The sequence below is a fragment of the Onychomys torridus genome, chromosome 16, assembly GCF_903995425.1.
Source record: "Onychomys torridus chromosome 16, mOncTor1.1, whole genome shotgun sequence".
Lineage (NCBI taxonomy): Eukaryota > Metazoa > Chordata > Mammalia > Rodentia > Cricetidae > Onychomys > Onychomys torridus.
This window is the reverse complement of record NC_050458.1, coordinates 2,884,708-2,902,905: the sequence shown is the minus strand read 5'-3', so window position 1 is coordinate 2,902,905 and position 18,198 is coordinate 2,884,708. Positions and strand designations below refer to the sequence as shown.

At 36.7% G+C, this 18,198-nt stretch overlaps 1 protein-coding gene across 6 annotated transcripts in view; it reads right to left on the bottom strand.

The window, feature by feature from the left end:
* The window catches only part of Vps13b (vacuolar protein sorting 13 homolog B), a 553,125-nt gene that overhangs the window by 480,168 nt on the left and 54,759 nt on the right, over positions 1–18,198 (bottom strand). For all 6 annotated transcript variants that reach the window (XM_036207944.1, XM_036207941.1, XM_036207943.1 and 3 more), the window contains exons 8-15: positions 16,892–17,157; positions 11,892–11,987; positions 11,389–11,511; positions 10,819–10,956; positions 9,920–10,007; positions 8,621–8,812; positions 3,011–3,180; positions 182–376 (exon numbers count right to left, since the gene is read on the bottom strand). In XM_036207944.1, coding sequence (XP_036063837.1) covers positions 182–376; positions 3,011–3,180; positions 8,621–8,812; positions 9,920–10,007; positions 10,819–10,956; positions 11,389–11,511; positions 11,892–11,987; positions 16,892–17,157 — 1,268 coding nt within the window. The remainder of the gene's footprint in view (positions 1–181; positions 377–3,010; positions 3,181–8,620; positions 8,813–9,919; positions 10,008–10,818; positions 10,957–11,388; positions 11,512–11,891; positions 11,988–16,891; positions 17,158–18,198) is intronic.

Here is an 18,198-nt window from a genome sequence, read left to right as displayed (position 1 = left end):
TACTAATTTCTTGGAATTCAAAGAAATTTAAAATACAAACATTTTAATTATAGTGAAGCAGTGTCTAAATCTTACCTTATGAAATATATAAAATTACAACCTTAAGAACAAAGATTTCATAAGCAATTCATTTGATATTCCTAAAGTGATAATAACAAACAGGAAAATTCTCTTTTCATACCTTCAGGTAGCAGTGGACATAGCAATAATGCAGAAGATTATCAGAAGGCTGAGTAAGGCTGCTGACTACACGCACCAGCTGTTCAGCATACATAGGAACAGAATGTTCCAAATTAATTTTATCCACCAATATCTGAATCGATGGCAAAGGTCGAAGTGACTGGAAGTTCGTGGCATTCATGAAGTTACTTGAGTTCTGGAAAGTAATGGTATTAATCTGAGCATAACAATGACTGATCTACATCTATCTCTGTAAACAAACTTCAGACCCTTCTATTTCACAGAGAGAAACCCTCTAGAGATGCCTTTGTTAGTACTCTCATGCAATAACAAAATACAAATGTCTTCTAGATATTTTAAGTATGCCTCAACTTTTAAAGAATGCATTTTAGGTAAAATTATTCTTGCTCTTTTAGCTAACGATTTCTATTTTTCAATCAACGGAAGGAGCATTAACACTCCTTATTTCCTTAACCACTCTAAACGGGAAAGGATCACACCAAACATTGTACAAGACATAATAAAGTATACACGAAGCAAAAATATGACCGAAACAGTGGTGGCGCACGCCTGTAATCCCAGCACTCGAGAGGCAGAGGCAGGCCGATCTCTGTGAGTTCGAGGCCAGCATGGTCTACAGAGTGAGTTCTAGGACAGGCTCCAAAGTTACATAGAGAAACCCCTGCCTTTAAAAACCTAAAAATAAAAAAAATAAAAAATAAAAAATTTTAAAGGGATACAAATGCTAAAGGAAGGAAAGTCCTGTATCTCCAGGAGGCTTTGGCAGTGGCAGTGTGCTCACAAATTGGCACAGATAGGCTTGAAAGAGAATGGACCCTAATGAGAAGTACCCTGCCTTTCCTGGAACTCTCAAAATGTCCTGGTTCTGGCTTTCAATAAAGGAAACCAAGACCTCCTTTGTCTTGAGACAATCTATTTACAAACTGTTTCTCTAACTCAAAAGTCAGTAATATCACACAGACATATGGTTAAAATTGACTGAACATACTACCCTCACTGTTTACATCAGCAGTAATTGTGAAACTAAGTAGTTATTGCTTTGTTTTACTTTCTAAATTAGTTTGGGGGGAAAAAAAAAACTAAAATGAACCACACTAATCTGAACTTTGAAGCACAATCTGTAGAACTCCTGCCCATTTAAAAACTCCAGAAGGCTGACACCACCACTGCAGAAAACAGCGTCCTCACTTATCATTGTACATCAGTTTGGTCTTCTTAAACTCCGTGTAATGGAATCATACAAAATACCCACTTTGACTAAACATCTATAGGAACTGTGTATGTCCCTCAGTCTTTAAACAGACACATGTAACATTCTGGAGTGGATCCCTTTATTTCTGATAATATTCTTTTTTTTTTCTTTCCTTTAAAAACAAAAACAAAAACAAAAAACAAAAACAGAGTCTCTCTATAGAATCTTGGAACTTGTTATGTAGACCAGGTTGGCCTCAAAATCACAGAGACCTGTCTGCCTCTGCCTCCCAAGTGCTAGAATTAAAGCATGTAAACAGTATGCCTGGCTCAATTTCTGTTAATATTCTTTACCTTAATTTTTTTCCTTGATGCTACTAGGATTGAAGTCCATATTCAAAAATCCCAATATCTTAATAAACCCTAAGAGTTTACTGGCAAAAGTTGTCCCGAATTTTTTTCTTGGTTCTCCATTTTGAATTACGCTTTTGTGAAATGCCCAGCTCTAGGTCCTTCAACTCTGGCTGCTCTACTCCTCTCTCTTCTTATTCGTGTGGTTTCTTAGTGCAAGTGGTTGTGCACTCCATCTCTGTTCCTTGTAGGAGCCAAAGTTCTTCCTTGGATTTTGTCTTAAGGTTATTTTAGGTTTTTTTCATGCATAGGAGTGTCTCGCCTGCATGTGTATCTGGGAATGGGTGTGTGTCTACGCCTGCAGAGCTCAGAAGAGGGTGCAGGACCCTTCACTGGCTTCTTTCCTTTGAGCCTTTGTAAGGGTGACATATCAGTAAGAACAAATAGAAGTGTGTTAGTTCTGAAACCGTCCAGTTCCAGCCCTGAATAGGAGAAAGATGAGTTCTTTAGATTATTGGCTTCTCTCATTCAAGTAAGACATTAGGGCTTTCTAAATACCACTCCTGGAGTACAGCTGTGGACCTATAAAACACTTAGCTGCAGTGAAGGACAAATATATGCTCTTCCACACATGACTGAAGTCACTTGATCCTTTGAGAAGTTAACAGCAATATTGATTTTTGCCTTCATTGTGTAAATAAAGAAATAAAGGGCAGGTGAGGGACTCAGTAGGTAAGGGCACTTGCCTCTAAACCTAAAGACCTGATGTCAGTCCCTGGTACCCACATGGTAGACGGCAAAAACTGACTCCCACAGGTTATCTTCCAACCTCCCAAAGTGTGCCAAGGTATACAGGGTGCAGAGAGAGAGAGAGAGAGAGAGAGAGAGAGAGAGAGAGAGAGAGAGAAAGTAAATATAGTATTTTTTAAAAGAAATAAAAATAATTCAGCAGAATTTTTGATTTCTTAACTCCTAAATTAACAACAGTTTAATATAAAACCAAGAAGAGAAAAGCCAGAGTTAAAGTGGCAAAGCGACTGTCTGAGGTCACACAGCAGCATATGCTCTCGCGTTTCTAGAAGCCATACTCTTCAGCATTTCTTTATAGAGCCTGAACTGATTTATTGAGAGTTTTTTATTTAATGTCAGCTTCCAAAAACCAACAGCTATAGTTATATTGAGTTTACTCCGTAAGGGGAAAAATATAAGCAGATACACTTTAATAATGCATGCACCAGAGAACACAGGTCATGAACAACAAATGCACCTTTCCTCCCACGATGACAGGAAGCAAATGGTCTAGCAAATTGAATTCCGCCATGAAAATCGTGCACGTGCATTTGAGCAGAGTGACACTTGTATGCCGCGTAGGGATGTATTCCTCCAAAGCAGCCACTTCCTCGGAGTTCACTACTGCTTCCTTTCCATCCTTACTTTCTAAAATGGAAATGACAAAAATTCAATGAAGAGTATTTTAAATGAGTTCATTTTCTTAACCGACTAAAAACTGAATTAATCAGCTCCATGATTTTTAAGGGCAATTCTTCAACAATGAAACAGGCATAAAATAGTTAAAATCTAGTTACTCTAGACTATAATACAAATTACTAGATAATATAAATGTATAAGTCCTAGGTATATAGAAATTAAATATTTTATTTTGATATTTCTTTTCAGGAGCTCATAATTTCATTAAAATAATACCCATTTTCTGAACATTAAAATACCATTAAAATTAAAGGTACAAAGATAAAACACAAACTAGAAAAAACTATTTGCCACAGACAGATACACAAAGCTATGTACAGATGGAGACAGACATACCCACCAAGACAGATGTCCTTCAGGATGCCTTTACATGTGTGTTTATATGGTGTCAATATGTTTTGCATGCATGAACATCTGTGCAGCACAGATGGGAGTGGTACCCAGAGAGGCCAGAAGAGGTTGTCAGATCCCCTGAAACTGGGGTTACATGTGGTTGTGAGCTGCCATATGGGTGATGGGAATAGAATCTGAGTTCAATGAAACAGCAGCAAATGCTTTTAATTCTGAGCAATCTCTCCAGGCCCCAAAAATGGGTATATTTTTTAAATGTAAAACCCCTTAGAAATAATTAAGAGAAAACAGAGTTTGGCTAACTTATTCACCTTACCCAAAATGTGACTTCTTCAAACACAAACAGTATATAAAAAGGTAGACATTATGATAACATAATTATAACAGAACACCCACTAGAACGGTTAAAATCTACAAGATGGAAATGACTGGATTTTGATAGGCATATAGGAGGGAAGGTCAGTAAACTCTATATGTAGTGTCATGCTGTAAATAAATATTAGGCTTGATGGGCCAGATCATGTCACAATTACTCAGATATACCACTGGAGCACAAAAGCAGTCCAAGACAATGAACAATCATGTGGGCTTCAACAAATCCGTATTCGTGGAACTTGATGTAGCCTAGAATGCATGAGGCCTTGGGTTCAAACACACATACTTAGAGACATTCACATTTAAAATTTCATATAATTTTAATATGTACAAAATGAAATTTTTTAACTGTTTCTAAGACGTAAAGACCATTTCTGCCTGTGGATCATAAAAATTTGGTAGCAGTTTATAATCTGATCAAAAGCAACTGAAAGTTTCGTACTCATCGGAGTAAAAGGTTCAGCCACTCACACATGCAGTTTGGAAGTATCTGCTGAGAGTGGGGAGTGTAAACATTTAAGCTAGTGTTCGCCATGAAAACGGCAAGAGAACTAAAAGTTCACCAAACCGTCACGGAAAGTAAACGGCTAAGGAGATTATAGCCACACAAAGGAGCCTACACATCAGTAAGAACAATCCCACAAACATAAAAAGAGCAAATGCCGTATAATTCCATTTATGAGAACTCAAACCAAGCTTGGTAGCACATGCCTTTAATCTCAGCACTCATGAGGCATAGGCAGATAGATCTCTATGAGTTCAAGATCGGTCAGATCTACATAGCAAGTCCCAGGCTATCTAAGGCTAGACAATGAGACCTTATTTCAAAAACAAATAAACAGTAGAAACAAGCATTCAAACACTCAAAGTATTCTCAGATGTTATAAGGTAAGGATAATGGCTATCCTTGAAGCCAGAAATATGAATAATCTGAAGGAAGCACAATGAGGATTTCTAAACTAATAATGTTTTGTGTTTCTAGAGCAGTTACGTAAATAGATGGGGTTAATTTTGTAAAATTCATTGTACTATACCCTTAACTTTTCACTTAAATATATACTGATAGGGAAGTACAGAAAAACAACACAGGAGAACTGTTAACAACATAAGATTTAAAACATATGTAATCATACATATCTACAGGCTGATATGTAAGAATTTAGCTAGCATAATTATAGAATTCAAGCATCAGTTAGCAGGGTATATTCACTCCAATTATATAAATTATGAACTTACAGGTCTTCAGTCCACAAATCATTAGGGAAGCAATAAGTGAGCATCATGATCAATCATCAATCATATCATTTTTTTCTATTATATCCTGCTTGGACAATTATTAGTACTGCACATCTGCTATTTAAGCTCATTCTTAAACAGTAGAATATGTACCACTAATAAAACTGCGTGACATTTTACAAAAATTAATAATCTAAACAGAAAAGTGATCATTAAAGACAAAAGTACAGCAAAGAAACAAAACTAGACAATACAGGAAGTAAAATTCTAATTGAATATTACATATTAATATTCAATATATAAATTTATATAAATATTTACATATTATATACTTCTAGTCAATATATAATGATATATGAGATAGACTAGCTTACCGTCAGAATACCAACAATGCACCATTCCAGCTTCTACATATCCAAGTAGAAGAACTTGGTGAAAACAAACACCACAGATAATGAGGGGAAAGGAGGAAGTGATACAAGAAACGCAAAGTAGATCCCTAAAGAACCTCTCAAAGATTTCTAAGTACTAGGATTACAGGCATATATACATATATCACATTTATCTGATGATCAACTATTTCAAATTTTATATATTTTTAAATTTTAGTTATGCGTATACATGCATTATATATATATTATATATTATATATATATATTATATATACATATGTACACACACACACACATATATATATAGATGAATAGACATAATTCTTCTATAAGAAAGTGTTGTGGGAATATTCCATTACACTGTGTGAATACATGTCACTGTGATTGGTTTAATTAAAAAGCTAAATGGCCAGTAGCTAGGCAGGACTTTCAGGGCAGAGAGAATGCTGGGAAGAAGCGCGAAGTTGCTGAAAGTCGCCAGTAGACACAGATGAAACAACATGGGAAGCTCATAGATGAGAAAAACGAGCCTTGGAGTAGTACACGGATTAACAGAAATGGTTAATTTAAGTTGTAAGAGCTAGTTAGCAACGAACCTAAACTATCAGCCCAGCTTTTGTAACTAATAAGATGTCTCCATGTGGTTATTTGGGAGTTGGCTGGTGGGACAGAAAAATCTGCCTTCCAGGAAAAAAAATCACAAATTGCCTTGAAATACTCATTGCCTTGGGTAGTGGTTTGGGGGAAAAAATGGCCTCCAAAGGGAGTGGCACTATCAGGAGGCATGGCTTTGTTGGAAGAAGTGTGCTGCAGATCAAGAAGTAGAACCCTCAGCTCCCTCTTCAGCACCATGTCTGCCTGCACACCACCATGTTTCCAACCATGATGGTAAGGTACTAAACCTCTGACACTGTAAGACACCCCAATTAACTTTATGAGAGTTGCTGTGGTCATGGTGTCTTTTCAAAGCAATAGAAACCCAAGACACCTTGTTTTTTGTTTGTTTTTGTTGTTGTTGTTTTCATTTAGAATTAAAACTCTTTGAATTAATACCAAGTATATGGGGCTTGGAAATCACCTTGCAGGTAAATAGGAGGACATTTCACACTTTTGGTAAATAAAATGATAAAGCCATGTCCTCAAAATGAAACTCTGTGTGTCTACAACTTTCACCTGTTTCCTGGGTTGATGATTTTAATCATCAACTGGTGATCACTATTCTATACTGAAGTCAACTATTTTCAGCTTGAAACTGAAAGGTAGAGAGCAATCAAGGAAGCCAATGAATACTGGACAAATGTCTCATCACATATCTACAGTCTATAGGCTCCAGGCTCGACACAGTACAGCCACAGTACTGAGTTTTCACCTTGTTGCCCTGACGTTCCTAAGGATGGCATGCAGCTTTTAGCTCAGTCCACAACAGCAAAGCCAATTTCTGATTACACTTGATTTCCAGGCAGAAGAAAACAGGAGAAAGAAAAAAGAAAGAAAAAAGGCATGTTCTTTCCTTTTAAAGTCATAGCCCCAAACTCCACACAGAGTTCACCTCCCATCCTGGTCACCAGAACATCATCACATGACTATACCAAAGATGCACAGTCTTTAATTTTATTATAGAAGTTTCTATTATAAGAAATAAATGAATATTGAAGAAACGATTATCTATGTTTCATAATAACTCTAACCCAGTATATATAGAGAAAGGACTAGAAATTTTGAAATGTTACTGAAAAGAGGGATCACAGACCACAGACATAGCTCAGTAGTTAGGAACATTTACTGCACTTCCAGAGAACCAGAATCTGGTTCCCAGCCTTCAGAAGGGTCACAAGCCTTCTGTAAATCCAGATCAAGTGTATCTGACCTCTTCTGGTGTCTGTGGGTACCTGTACACACATACATACATTCCTACACATATACACACATACCCATAAATAAAAAGATAATTGAAGGGGCTGGAGAGATGGCTCAGCTGTTAAGAGCACTGGCTCTTCCAGAGGACCCAAGTTCAGGTCCTAACACCCACATGGTAGCTCACACCTGTCCAGTTCCAAGGGATCCAACACTCTCACACAGACACAGAGGTAGGCAAAAAAAGGAGGAAGTGAGAGAGGGCAAGAGGAAGGAAGAAAGGCCAATAAACATTAGAAAAAAAAAGTTAAGCCGGTGGTGGTGGCATGTGCCTCAGCACTCAGGAGGCAGCAGTAGGCAGGTCTCTGTGAGTTCAGGGCCAGCCTGGTCTACACAGCAAGTTCCAGAACAGCCAAGGCGACACAGAGAAACCCTGTCTTAGGAAAAAATAGAAATAAAAAATTGAAAAAAAAGATTAAATGGAAAAAAAAGTGATGGTTGAAGTTCAAACCGTATCGTGATTCCATCGGTGAGTTCTTAACTGGTATATACTATATTCTCTCATTATGGTACTTTCCTCTATAGAGTTGTTTCACTGAATTAAAAGTAATTTATTTTAAGAAAATATAATATCTTTGTATCATGTGTTAAAATCAGTTGTATAGCAAACTCATTTTTATCAGTAGTTCTTAAGTTTCCTCAAATGTTAAATATGCATGTTCAGGTAATATTTCACACTCATGTGTTAAAAAGACTAGTAAAAGGCACGACAATGGGGGCTGGAGAGACGGCTGGATGGGTAAGAGCACTGGCTGCTCTTCCAGAGGACAGGGTTCAATTCCCAGCACCCACATGGCAGCTCACAACTGTCTGTAACTCCAGTCCCAGGGGAACCAACACCCTCACACGGACATACATGTAGGCAAAGCACCAATCAATCCACATAAAATAAGGAAGCATGACAAGGAAACACTGACAAATATGGCATGTTCAAGTCCTTATGCCAAAAATTACACATTTCACCTTACGGATTTCCACAAACAAGTTCACTCACTAATTTGACAGATATACACATTAAAGAAAGCCCATGCTAAGAGGCAAAATATAATAGAAAGAAAGTAAAACTGAGTCATACAATCAGTGAAACATCTTGTCAGTCAAGAATTAAGCCAAGAACAAACCTGGTTTTAGCCTACTGTATGGTTCATATTCATGTTCCAAAGCACAGACAATCATCTTCAAAATCCGATGTACCGCACTACTGTCCAAGCGGAAATCCAGAGGACCTATAACAAGGCTTTTGGTAGACTTTTCTTGGACTATTCCCAAATCCTCATTTTTCCCTAAAGGAAAGTCTTGCTGATTTGCTGGACCTAGAAAAAGTCAATTTTATATTAGTATTTTAAGCATCAATCAGACATAAAAAGTAAATATATAAATACCATATTTAATTCTGATTAATGAAAACTAAAAGCACAAAAACAATGCAAAAAAGATGACAGAAATGTGCTGATATGTTGTTGTTCTCTCTTTTTTTTTAAAGCTTTATTATGTACAGTGGTCTGTCTGCATGTTGCCTGCAGGCCAGAAGAGAGCACCAGATCTTATTACAGATGGTTGTGAGCCACCATGTGGTTGCTGGGAATTGAACTCAGGACCTCTGGAAGGGCAGTCAGTGTTCTTAACCTCTGAGCCATCTCTCCAGCCTCATGTTCTTCTCTTTATAAAAAAAAGGCCTTACCTTCATTCAAGATCAACTCTGAAATTTTCAACCCTTCAAACAAGCTGTCATTTTTTTTTACTTTGACCTCCCCTAGTTCCTTATTTATGCTACTGTTTTTAACATGGTTTACAACTATTATTTATTTAAATGTCTATTTAACCTGTGTTCAGCACTGAAGGAGTTTATTTCCACTTTTCTGCTCATAACAACAAACTTTTAATAAAAAAAACTCTATACATAGATATATTCAAAATATATTTAGTATAGAAAAATAAGTGTTTTTTTCTGACGTGCTAATATAAAATGAAATTTCATATATATAATTTTTATATTTAATGCATATGGATACTGATATGAGTTGGGTATTTTAAATGTATTTTTGTACAGCTATACAAGTAAAGGATTTAAAATGCAAGGATCGCCAGGCAGTGGTGGCGCATGCCTTTAATCCCAGCACTTGGGAGGCAGAGGCAGACGGATCTCTGTGAGTTCGAGGCCAGCCTGGTCTACAAAGCGAGATCCAGGAAAGGCACAAAGCTACACAAAGAAACCCTGTCTCGAAAAACCAAAAAAATTAAAATAAATCAAATAAAATAAATGAATAAATAAAATGCCAGGATCTATTAGAACAGTCTATTATAACACTAAAATTCTATTACAATACCAAAGATAAGTGTAATATAATGGAATATAGCATGCCAAGGGCCAACTAACTCTGAAGTTGCCTTTATTTTCTGCAAATCAAGAGAAGCCACACCTTTGCCATTGTTGTGCTCCACGGTGTACAGGTAATCCATGTAGAAAGCACCAAACCTCTGCACGCCTGCTACTTCAGTGTATGTCTCCTGCCAATAAACACAAAAATTAAGCACAACATTGGACAGAACAAAGTATTAAAACAGAACACATCTGGTTCACAACCCTACACTGACTGCATCAACCAAAGGACTGCAAAGCAAAAGAAGAGAGGTTATCCAGAAAATTCACTCCTAAGACGAGTAGTGTTCCTCTAAGGCCGACCTCACTGGAGGCCAACCATATTTCTACTAGACATCTGGAACGCTGTCTAGTTAATGAATAGCTTTAATGAGTATGTAGTACATACTCTTGACCTTTATCACTATCACAAGACTGCTCAATAATGCATCCTTCAAAGAGAGGCAGTCCACAATTACCTCAATATACTGACAAGAAACACTTCAAACACTGACAATACACTGGAATGTTCTAAATGTGTGTTCATCACACTTGGAAACATTAAATTCTTTAGTTTTAACTATGAAAGCCAATCTCAATTAAAAAATTAAAATGTAAATTATAAGTTTATATTACACGAATACAAAGGTATTTGTACTTTCATCAATCTTACAGTTCAGAGACAAAAAAAAATTAATAGAGGTAATTCTATGTGTTTCCTCCATAACTGATTAATTGTAAACTATGCATAAACTATGGCAATACTACAAAAAGCTAAACATTTCTGTACATCCCTTAAGCCTTTGTAGGTTAAGAACCTAGACCAAAACATTCCAAATGTTTCAATAAACAATCAATGCTTGGAAGAGACTGAGAAGCAAACAATGATCACAAGTATTCACACAATGTGTCCACCCACCCACAGCAAGTATTTGGCTCAAATATCATCTATTCCCGGACCTTATGGTGAGCTGCATCCAAGATGAACTCTGCACGGGTGCCATTGTTCTCTGGGCTTCGGTAATCAAACAATGAATTTGTAAGGTATGTCAAACCTTTTGTACTCAAATTTTCACCACAAATGAAGAAGCAGGATTCCTGAAAAATGAATGTATAAATCTGAACAGGAGAAAAAGTCATTACTATTAATGATACTTTACTCATTTAGTACTCAACAGAAATCACTAAAGCTTGATGTCCTCCTATAAAAAAAGGAAAGGAATGCGATCTCTGTTTACTGCTATTTTGACAAAGAACAATTAAAAAACTGAAAAGGAACTCCAAGCAACTACCATAAACAATAAAGCATTTATGAATGAAATGTGTTTGAAATGATTATCTAAGTGTTAAGTGCTATCAGCTTTTTATATATCCTGAGATACATAATTTCTTACACAGGAAATGCAGAGGGAACAAGAAAGGCCCTCTTTCAGGCCAAATTCGAAGGTAGCCAAGCAGATCTTATATGGTTATTAGTGCACGTCATTATCCCTGCATTCTATCTAAAAGAAGGGGAAGATCTTGACTTACATTTTCAGTTCTATTCGTATGCTCTTCAAAATCTCTAACACCCATAATTCCTTTAAGACACATGGCTCTGCACCCTACAAATCCAATCTGACAATCAAAGAAAGACTCTCCCATCATAAGGGCCTGTAAGGGAAAGGGACATTAAAATGAAGAACCTGTATTTAATAACGCAGTACGGGCTTTCCTTGTTGACTTTCTACATAAAACAGTTGGGACTGCTGCCTTTAATATGCATTCAACAATGATACACTATGACACATACACAGCGTTCTTGTCTCTGTATCCTCAAAACTTCATAGCCTCAATGGTTGGCACTCTGTGAACATCAAGCCTCCCACACTCACACAGACACACATTCTGAAACAAATTCATGTTGCATATGGAAGGAATAATTATTCCAATCAATAATACTGACTAAAACAGAATGATTGCAAGACTATAAGTATTTTAAATACACATCTCTGATAAAAGCCCATGGTCCCATGTTAATGTTGACAGATTACCTCAATTGTGGTTCCTTCTTGTTCCCAACACAAAACTTCCTTAGATTTGACTTTCTGTGGACTATAATAGCTACTTTCAGCTTGCATTTCAGTAAGCTAAGAAATAGAAGGATATTAAGTAAATCAAAATTAGCCATAAACAGCAATACATTGTCATTTTCATTATGCATTATGAAAATAAGGCCAATTTTAAGATTCAGGAATTTAATTATTAAGCAGAAAAACAGGTGCAAAAAAAGGAAGAAACAGCTGCTACAAATTATCCATGGACTAAAGATTAGTCAAACATGCAACGTTTTTTTAACTCCTTTGATAGCACTTTAAAAAAAAACAAAGATACATATATTCACAGTCCCACTCATAAAATGGCCCGAATAATCTACCAAAAACGTATTATATATACTATGACTTTAATTCACTTAATTTATTTTTCCAAGTATGTTTAATTTCAATCCAAGTATGTTTAATTTCAATCATTTCCAAGATTCTCCACTATTTTTAAGAGAAAGAAGCTACAGAGAAACACAGATTCAGTAAGACTTTCTAGTTCCCACAGGAGGTGGGATCACAGATGTTCCTTATCAAAATACATCCCCTACACTATCTCACAGACCTATTCATCCATGCAACAAATACTTGTCATCTGCTGGGAAACAAGCACTAATGTGGACCACTAGCGACATAATACAAACACTCCTCCTGTTCCCTGAAACTCGTAGGATATTATTTACATAATGTGTTTATATTACTTCCCCTTTTGGGTTGTTTCTGTTTGGCACATTGGTTTTTTTGAGATATTGTCTCCCTATGTAACCTCAAGTGGTCCAGAGCTCAACCTGTCCATCAGGCTGGCTCACATGTGCAGGGGTTAAGAGAGCACACCTGACCTGAACTGCACTTCTCTGAACACAATGGGCCAGCCTAGTGTGCATCACAGAACAGAAAAATAAAATGACAAGGGTTAATTACAGTCTAGAAACAATTAGTCTTTGCTTATTGGTTTGGCTAACATTCCATGACAGCACAAACTGGTAACAAACAGGAGAAACGGGCAAAGAAAACTCTGCAGTACTGCTAAAACTCTTCTGCAATTTAAAATTCCTTCCCTTATGAAAGGGTTATTTCTTTAATTAATGTGTCCTTCTTGGATTTGGCAATGATTTGGTTACTGTAATTCTGCAAAATGGATAGATAATATACTTCAAATTGAAATGCAAACAGAGAGATCACATTTTTTTTTAAAAAATTAAGTCAAATAAAAGATATTGAACTGGAAATTATAATTTTAAGCCTAACTGCTTTATACTGAGAAGAACTAATCGTTCTCATTTAATCTAATGATTCTATACTTTTTTCTGTTACAGATAAGCTTTTATTTCTTATATATTTCTAGTATTGGCATTCTCAAAGTTGCTATTTGTAAGCAGAACTCTGAAAGTGAAAATATTTAAGTAAAAATGAATTTCAAAACTTGATCAGCCTTCAGCTGTCTACAATTACTCCACAGAAAAAGCAATTAATTGATTAAAAGGACTTAAACATTACAAGAACAACTTAAACATTACTACAAAAATGCTACATTTAATTTAGCATGATTTTGTTGGACAAATATCAACTGTTCCAAATGCTAATATAGAAATATGATCTTATTTTCTGACCAAAATATAAACCACAAATTAAGTCCATACCTTCTTAAAATCCAAGCGGAACCCTGAATACAAATATTTCCCTCCTATGTATCAACATATTTTCCTCAGAGAAACATCAGAGAAGCACAAATGCTTTACATTTTTATATTTGCCAGGAGGTGGTGGCACATACCTTTACTCCCGGCACTCAAGAGGCAGAGCCTAGTGGATCCCTGTGAGTTCAAGGCCAGCCTGGTCTACAGAGTGAGATCCAGGACAGGCACCAAAACTACACAGAGAAACCCTGTCTCGAAAAACAAAAACAAACAAAAAAATTTACTGACTAATAACAAATACTGTCCCTCCACAGATATTTTGCATAAGTGCCTATACTGGTTCTATGGGATACAATTTGTATCAGTAATTTAATAAATCATTAGAAACGTAGTACTTTTAATCTTTGCCTTTCTTCACTACTTTTTTTAAATACATACTGACGTACTAAGTTTATAGATTCATACTCTGTGAATAGCTTCTAAGAAGTATGGAATATGATGACTAACTTAACACAGAGGTTTAGAAAACAATATTCATAAAATGGATAATGTTGGAATTTCATAAATTATAAAACAGTGGAGAGTGCAGGACAGCATAGGAAAACCAAGTGTTCTGTGTCTGTATGTTTTAAAGCATGAGATGTGACACCAGTGTCCTCCAGGGAGAGGGAAGGTACAAATCTGACCGCCATCAGCATATCCACACATCCATTCAGCACAACCACCACAATGATCCAGTGTAAAGGATAATTTGAACTCACTCAAAATACAGACAAGTTTAAAATTACCTAAGTGGTTTTCAAACTACACTGCTGCAAACGCCCACTGTCTGACAGGTTTATACTGTTGACACATTAGCTCGTGTTCTAAACTGCTGCTCCTTGATAGTTCTTGAACACTTGCTAGTCCTGAAATGCTCATTCCCATACATCCACGAGGCTTTCTCTTTCATGAACCTTTGCTTAAATGCTTCCTTCACAAAACAACTTTCCTCAGCAACTAATTTAAAATGTGCAATTCTCTCCCTTTTAATGCAACACTCACTGTTACTTTCCTCTCTTTCTCTACCTAGCTTACTAATAAACATACTTTACATCATATTGGTTTATAATTATAATGTAAGCTCTAGACTAGGATTGCTGACTTCACTTAGTCTTACTCACAGGGACACAGCTGGTATTAATATTTGAATTTAGGCACAGCAGTGGATGGCTGTAAACCTTCGCAGCACTTAAGAGGACACAGGATCAGAAATCCAATGTCATTCTTGGCCATTAAATAGAAAGTTTGAGGCCAGTTTGTGTTAAATGAGACTCTGGGTCAAATAAATGAGTGAACATTTGTTGCAAAAATTAAGAACTGATTGTAGACATGTATGGTAATAGTATTAGAAAAAGCTAGGAAACAATTCAAAATTCAAGCTGAGTTATATTTGAAAGGAAGGGAAGGCAAAATATTATCAAAGAACAAATAAGGGATACCAAAGTACTAATAAATATACTTACACAAAAGAATGTTCCCTTTTACTCACTGTAATCATACATGTTATGTACTCTAATTGAATATATAGCTACATTCTTTTGTTTTGTTTTGTTTTCAAGACAGGGTTTCTCTGTGTAGCTTTGATGTCTGTCCTGGATCTCATTCTGTAGACCAGGCTGGTCTCGAACTCAGAGATCCTCTTGGCTCTGCCTCTAGAGTGCTGGGATTAAAGGCATGCGCCACCACCGCCTGGCTACATTCACTTTTAATAAAGTAGTTGAATGCTGTTTAAAAGAGAAGAGGACCTAGATACAAACTGAACTGTCTTAAACAAAGAGAGGAAAGATAAAAGTAGTTCTTTAAAAGTAAAAATGAAAAAAATAAAATAAAATAAAAATGTAGGCTGCAGAAATGGTTCAGCAGTTAGGAACATTTGCGACTCTCATGATGGATTTGGTTCCCAATACCCAGATGGTGGCTCACAACTATTCTAACTCCAGTTTCAGGGAACCCACTGCCCTCTGACCTCAGTGAGTATCAGGCACAATAGAACACATACATACATGCACACAAAACACTCATACAAATGAAGTAAAACTGGCAAATCTACACATAAACAATAAAATGTATTACAAGCGTTAGCAAAGATATAGAGCAAAGGAACTTCGGCCATACTACTGGTGAGAATGAAAATCAACATGGCCAATAAACAACAGTATTGAGATGACCATGAGACAAAAACTACAACTGCCATACATGATCCAGTAGCCCACTTAAGATACACCTTCAAAGAAAATGTTCAGCATACTAAAGATACCTCCATTCCATATTTATTATGCCTCTATTTATTTGTAATAACCAAGATACAGAAACAGCTTAGAAGCCTATCACCAAATAAATGACATTTAAGTGATACAGATACACAATGGGGTATTACTCAGTAATAAAGAATGAAATTTCCAGGAAAATGGATGAAACTAGAAAACATTACATTAAATGAAACATGCTGGACACACACACACACAAACACACACACCACTACCACAAAAAAAAAAAAAAAAAAAAAAAGACAAAGAAAAAGAAGAGACAAAAAAACAGCACTGCATATTCACTGACAGGAGGAAGCTAAAGGAAGCTGGCCTGAAAGAACACCACTGACTCTAAGGGCTGGGAAGGGGTGGAAGGGGGTGGAAAACAAGAGGAAGAGAGGGCACAATTAACTTCTGGTACCTGCTACATGCATGTGTGAAAATATCTCATTCAATCTCATTAGTAGTGAGTAACTAATGTGAAATAAACTTTGCTATAAGGAAATCACAGAAAGAGCAGCTGTGAGATTTTAGAGATTTATTTTATGTTTAATTATGTGTCTGTCTGTCTATGTGGGGGTTATGTGCACATGACTGCAGTACCCACAGAGGCCAGAAGAGAGCACAGGATCCCCTGGAGCTTAACTTGATTCTGGGAACCAAAACTCAGCCCTCTGAAAGAGCAATATGAGCTCTTAATCGCCAAAACTCTAACCCCAGCTATGAGATTTTGGGTTGGTTTTTTTTTTTAATATTAAAGCAGGTTTATATGCCAACTGAATAATCCAGGGCAGGAGAGTTTATATGACACAGATAAGAAAGAAAGGTGGTAGCAACTTTAACAAGACAAGAAGAAATCAAAATTCAAGAACTCTGTTAGAAGGATCAGGCAATGTTAGGAAGAACTATGGGATCCTCCTACCCTTCATCCACTGAGCCCCACCTCGCCCTGGTTCAACTGCAATGCTGCTAAGCTTTAAACATTAACGTTAACAGATACTATAACAAAAGAAAGAGACACCTACTTTAAAAGTCACAGTTGCCTTTGTGCAATAGAACCCTACAGAGACAATGGGATCCTTCGGAGTCTGCACCTTCTGCTGAAGCACAGCTGATGCGGAGTCATTCCCAAGGCAGTCTTCCTCCCCGCCATCGTAACTCACGATCGCAGGAACAAGTGACCAGGCCCAGGACACCCAGCCCTGCGGCTCCTCAGAGTCCTGTGAAAATAACTCTTGGCCTTTGTACTGAGCAGGATACTGCATGTCTATTCGTGTTTCATCTTCAGTACCTGCCAATCAAAACAGTCATTTTAGCCAAATACAGAGCATTTAAATGGGAAAAATGGAGCTATATATATGATTAGTTTCTTTTGTAATCAAAACTACTTGCTCTAAGTATTTAAAATATCCAGGAGAATTAATTTATTCCCCCAATTATAAAACAAGATAAAATGTAAGAAATAAAGGTTTCCACACAAAAATGACTGTCAAACATGAGGGAAGGACAGAATACTGAACTCTTCAATCAACCCCCATGTTATTTGCTGGAATGAATTCTAAGCCATATCCGTCAAAGGAGAAACTCAACCCAAGTTCAGGAGTCTCTCTTAGAGAGAAACAGCAGCCGATCTAGGAACTTAAGCTGACAGGCACTCTGCTGTCATCTAACAGACTTGAAGAAGCCACAAATGAATCGTTTCCAAGTAATGTCACTGTGTGTTGGAAAAAAATAAATACAATTTATTAACGCAAATAAAAAACATAATGAGGGAAAAGTAAAACAACAGAAACAAGTCCAGAAAAATTAAGATCACAGTGTTAGAACAGGACACCAAGCAGCTACAGGACACATGCCTCTTCATGAGGCTTAAACTAGCATGAACCACAGAAGTCTCCAACTGAACTTCCAAAGAAAAAAGTATGATAGATGAAGCTAAAAGCAGATGATTGCAGAAGAAAATGAGTGAATTATTCAGGAGCTAAAAACTATATCAAATGAAACACAGAACAAAAGACAAACATTAATAGGTGAGGCAAGCTCAAAAGAGCTCTGGAAACAAGTCGCCTGAATGCATGTGACTGGAAATCTCTGAAGTAGACAATCAGGAAAAAGTGAAGGCGTGTGGTCAGACTGTGTCTACAATATACAGGGAAGCTGCAGACGTCCAGGTGCAGACGATTCTGTGAGCCCCAGGACAAGGAACAAGATGACAGGACACCAGCGAGTGTTGTAATCAAGCTGCCCAGGGCTTTCTGGGAGCTTTGCAAGGTTTCACAAACACAATAAAACATTAAAATATATATATATCCTCACCTTGAAAACTGGTAAA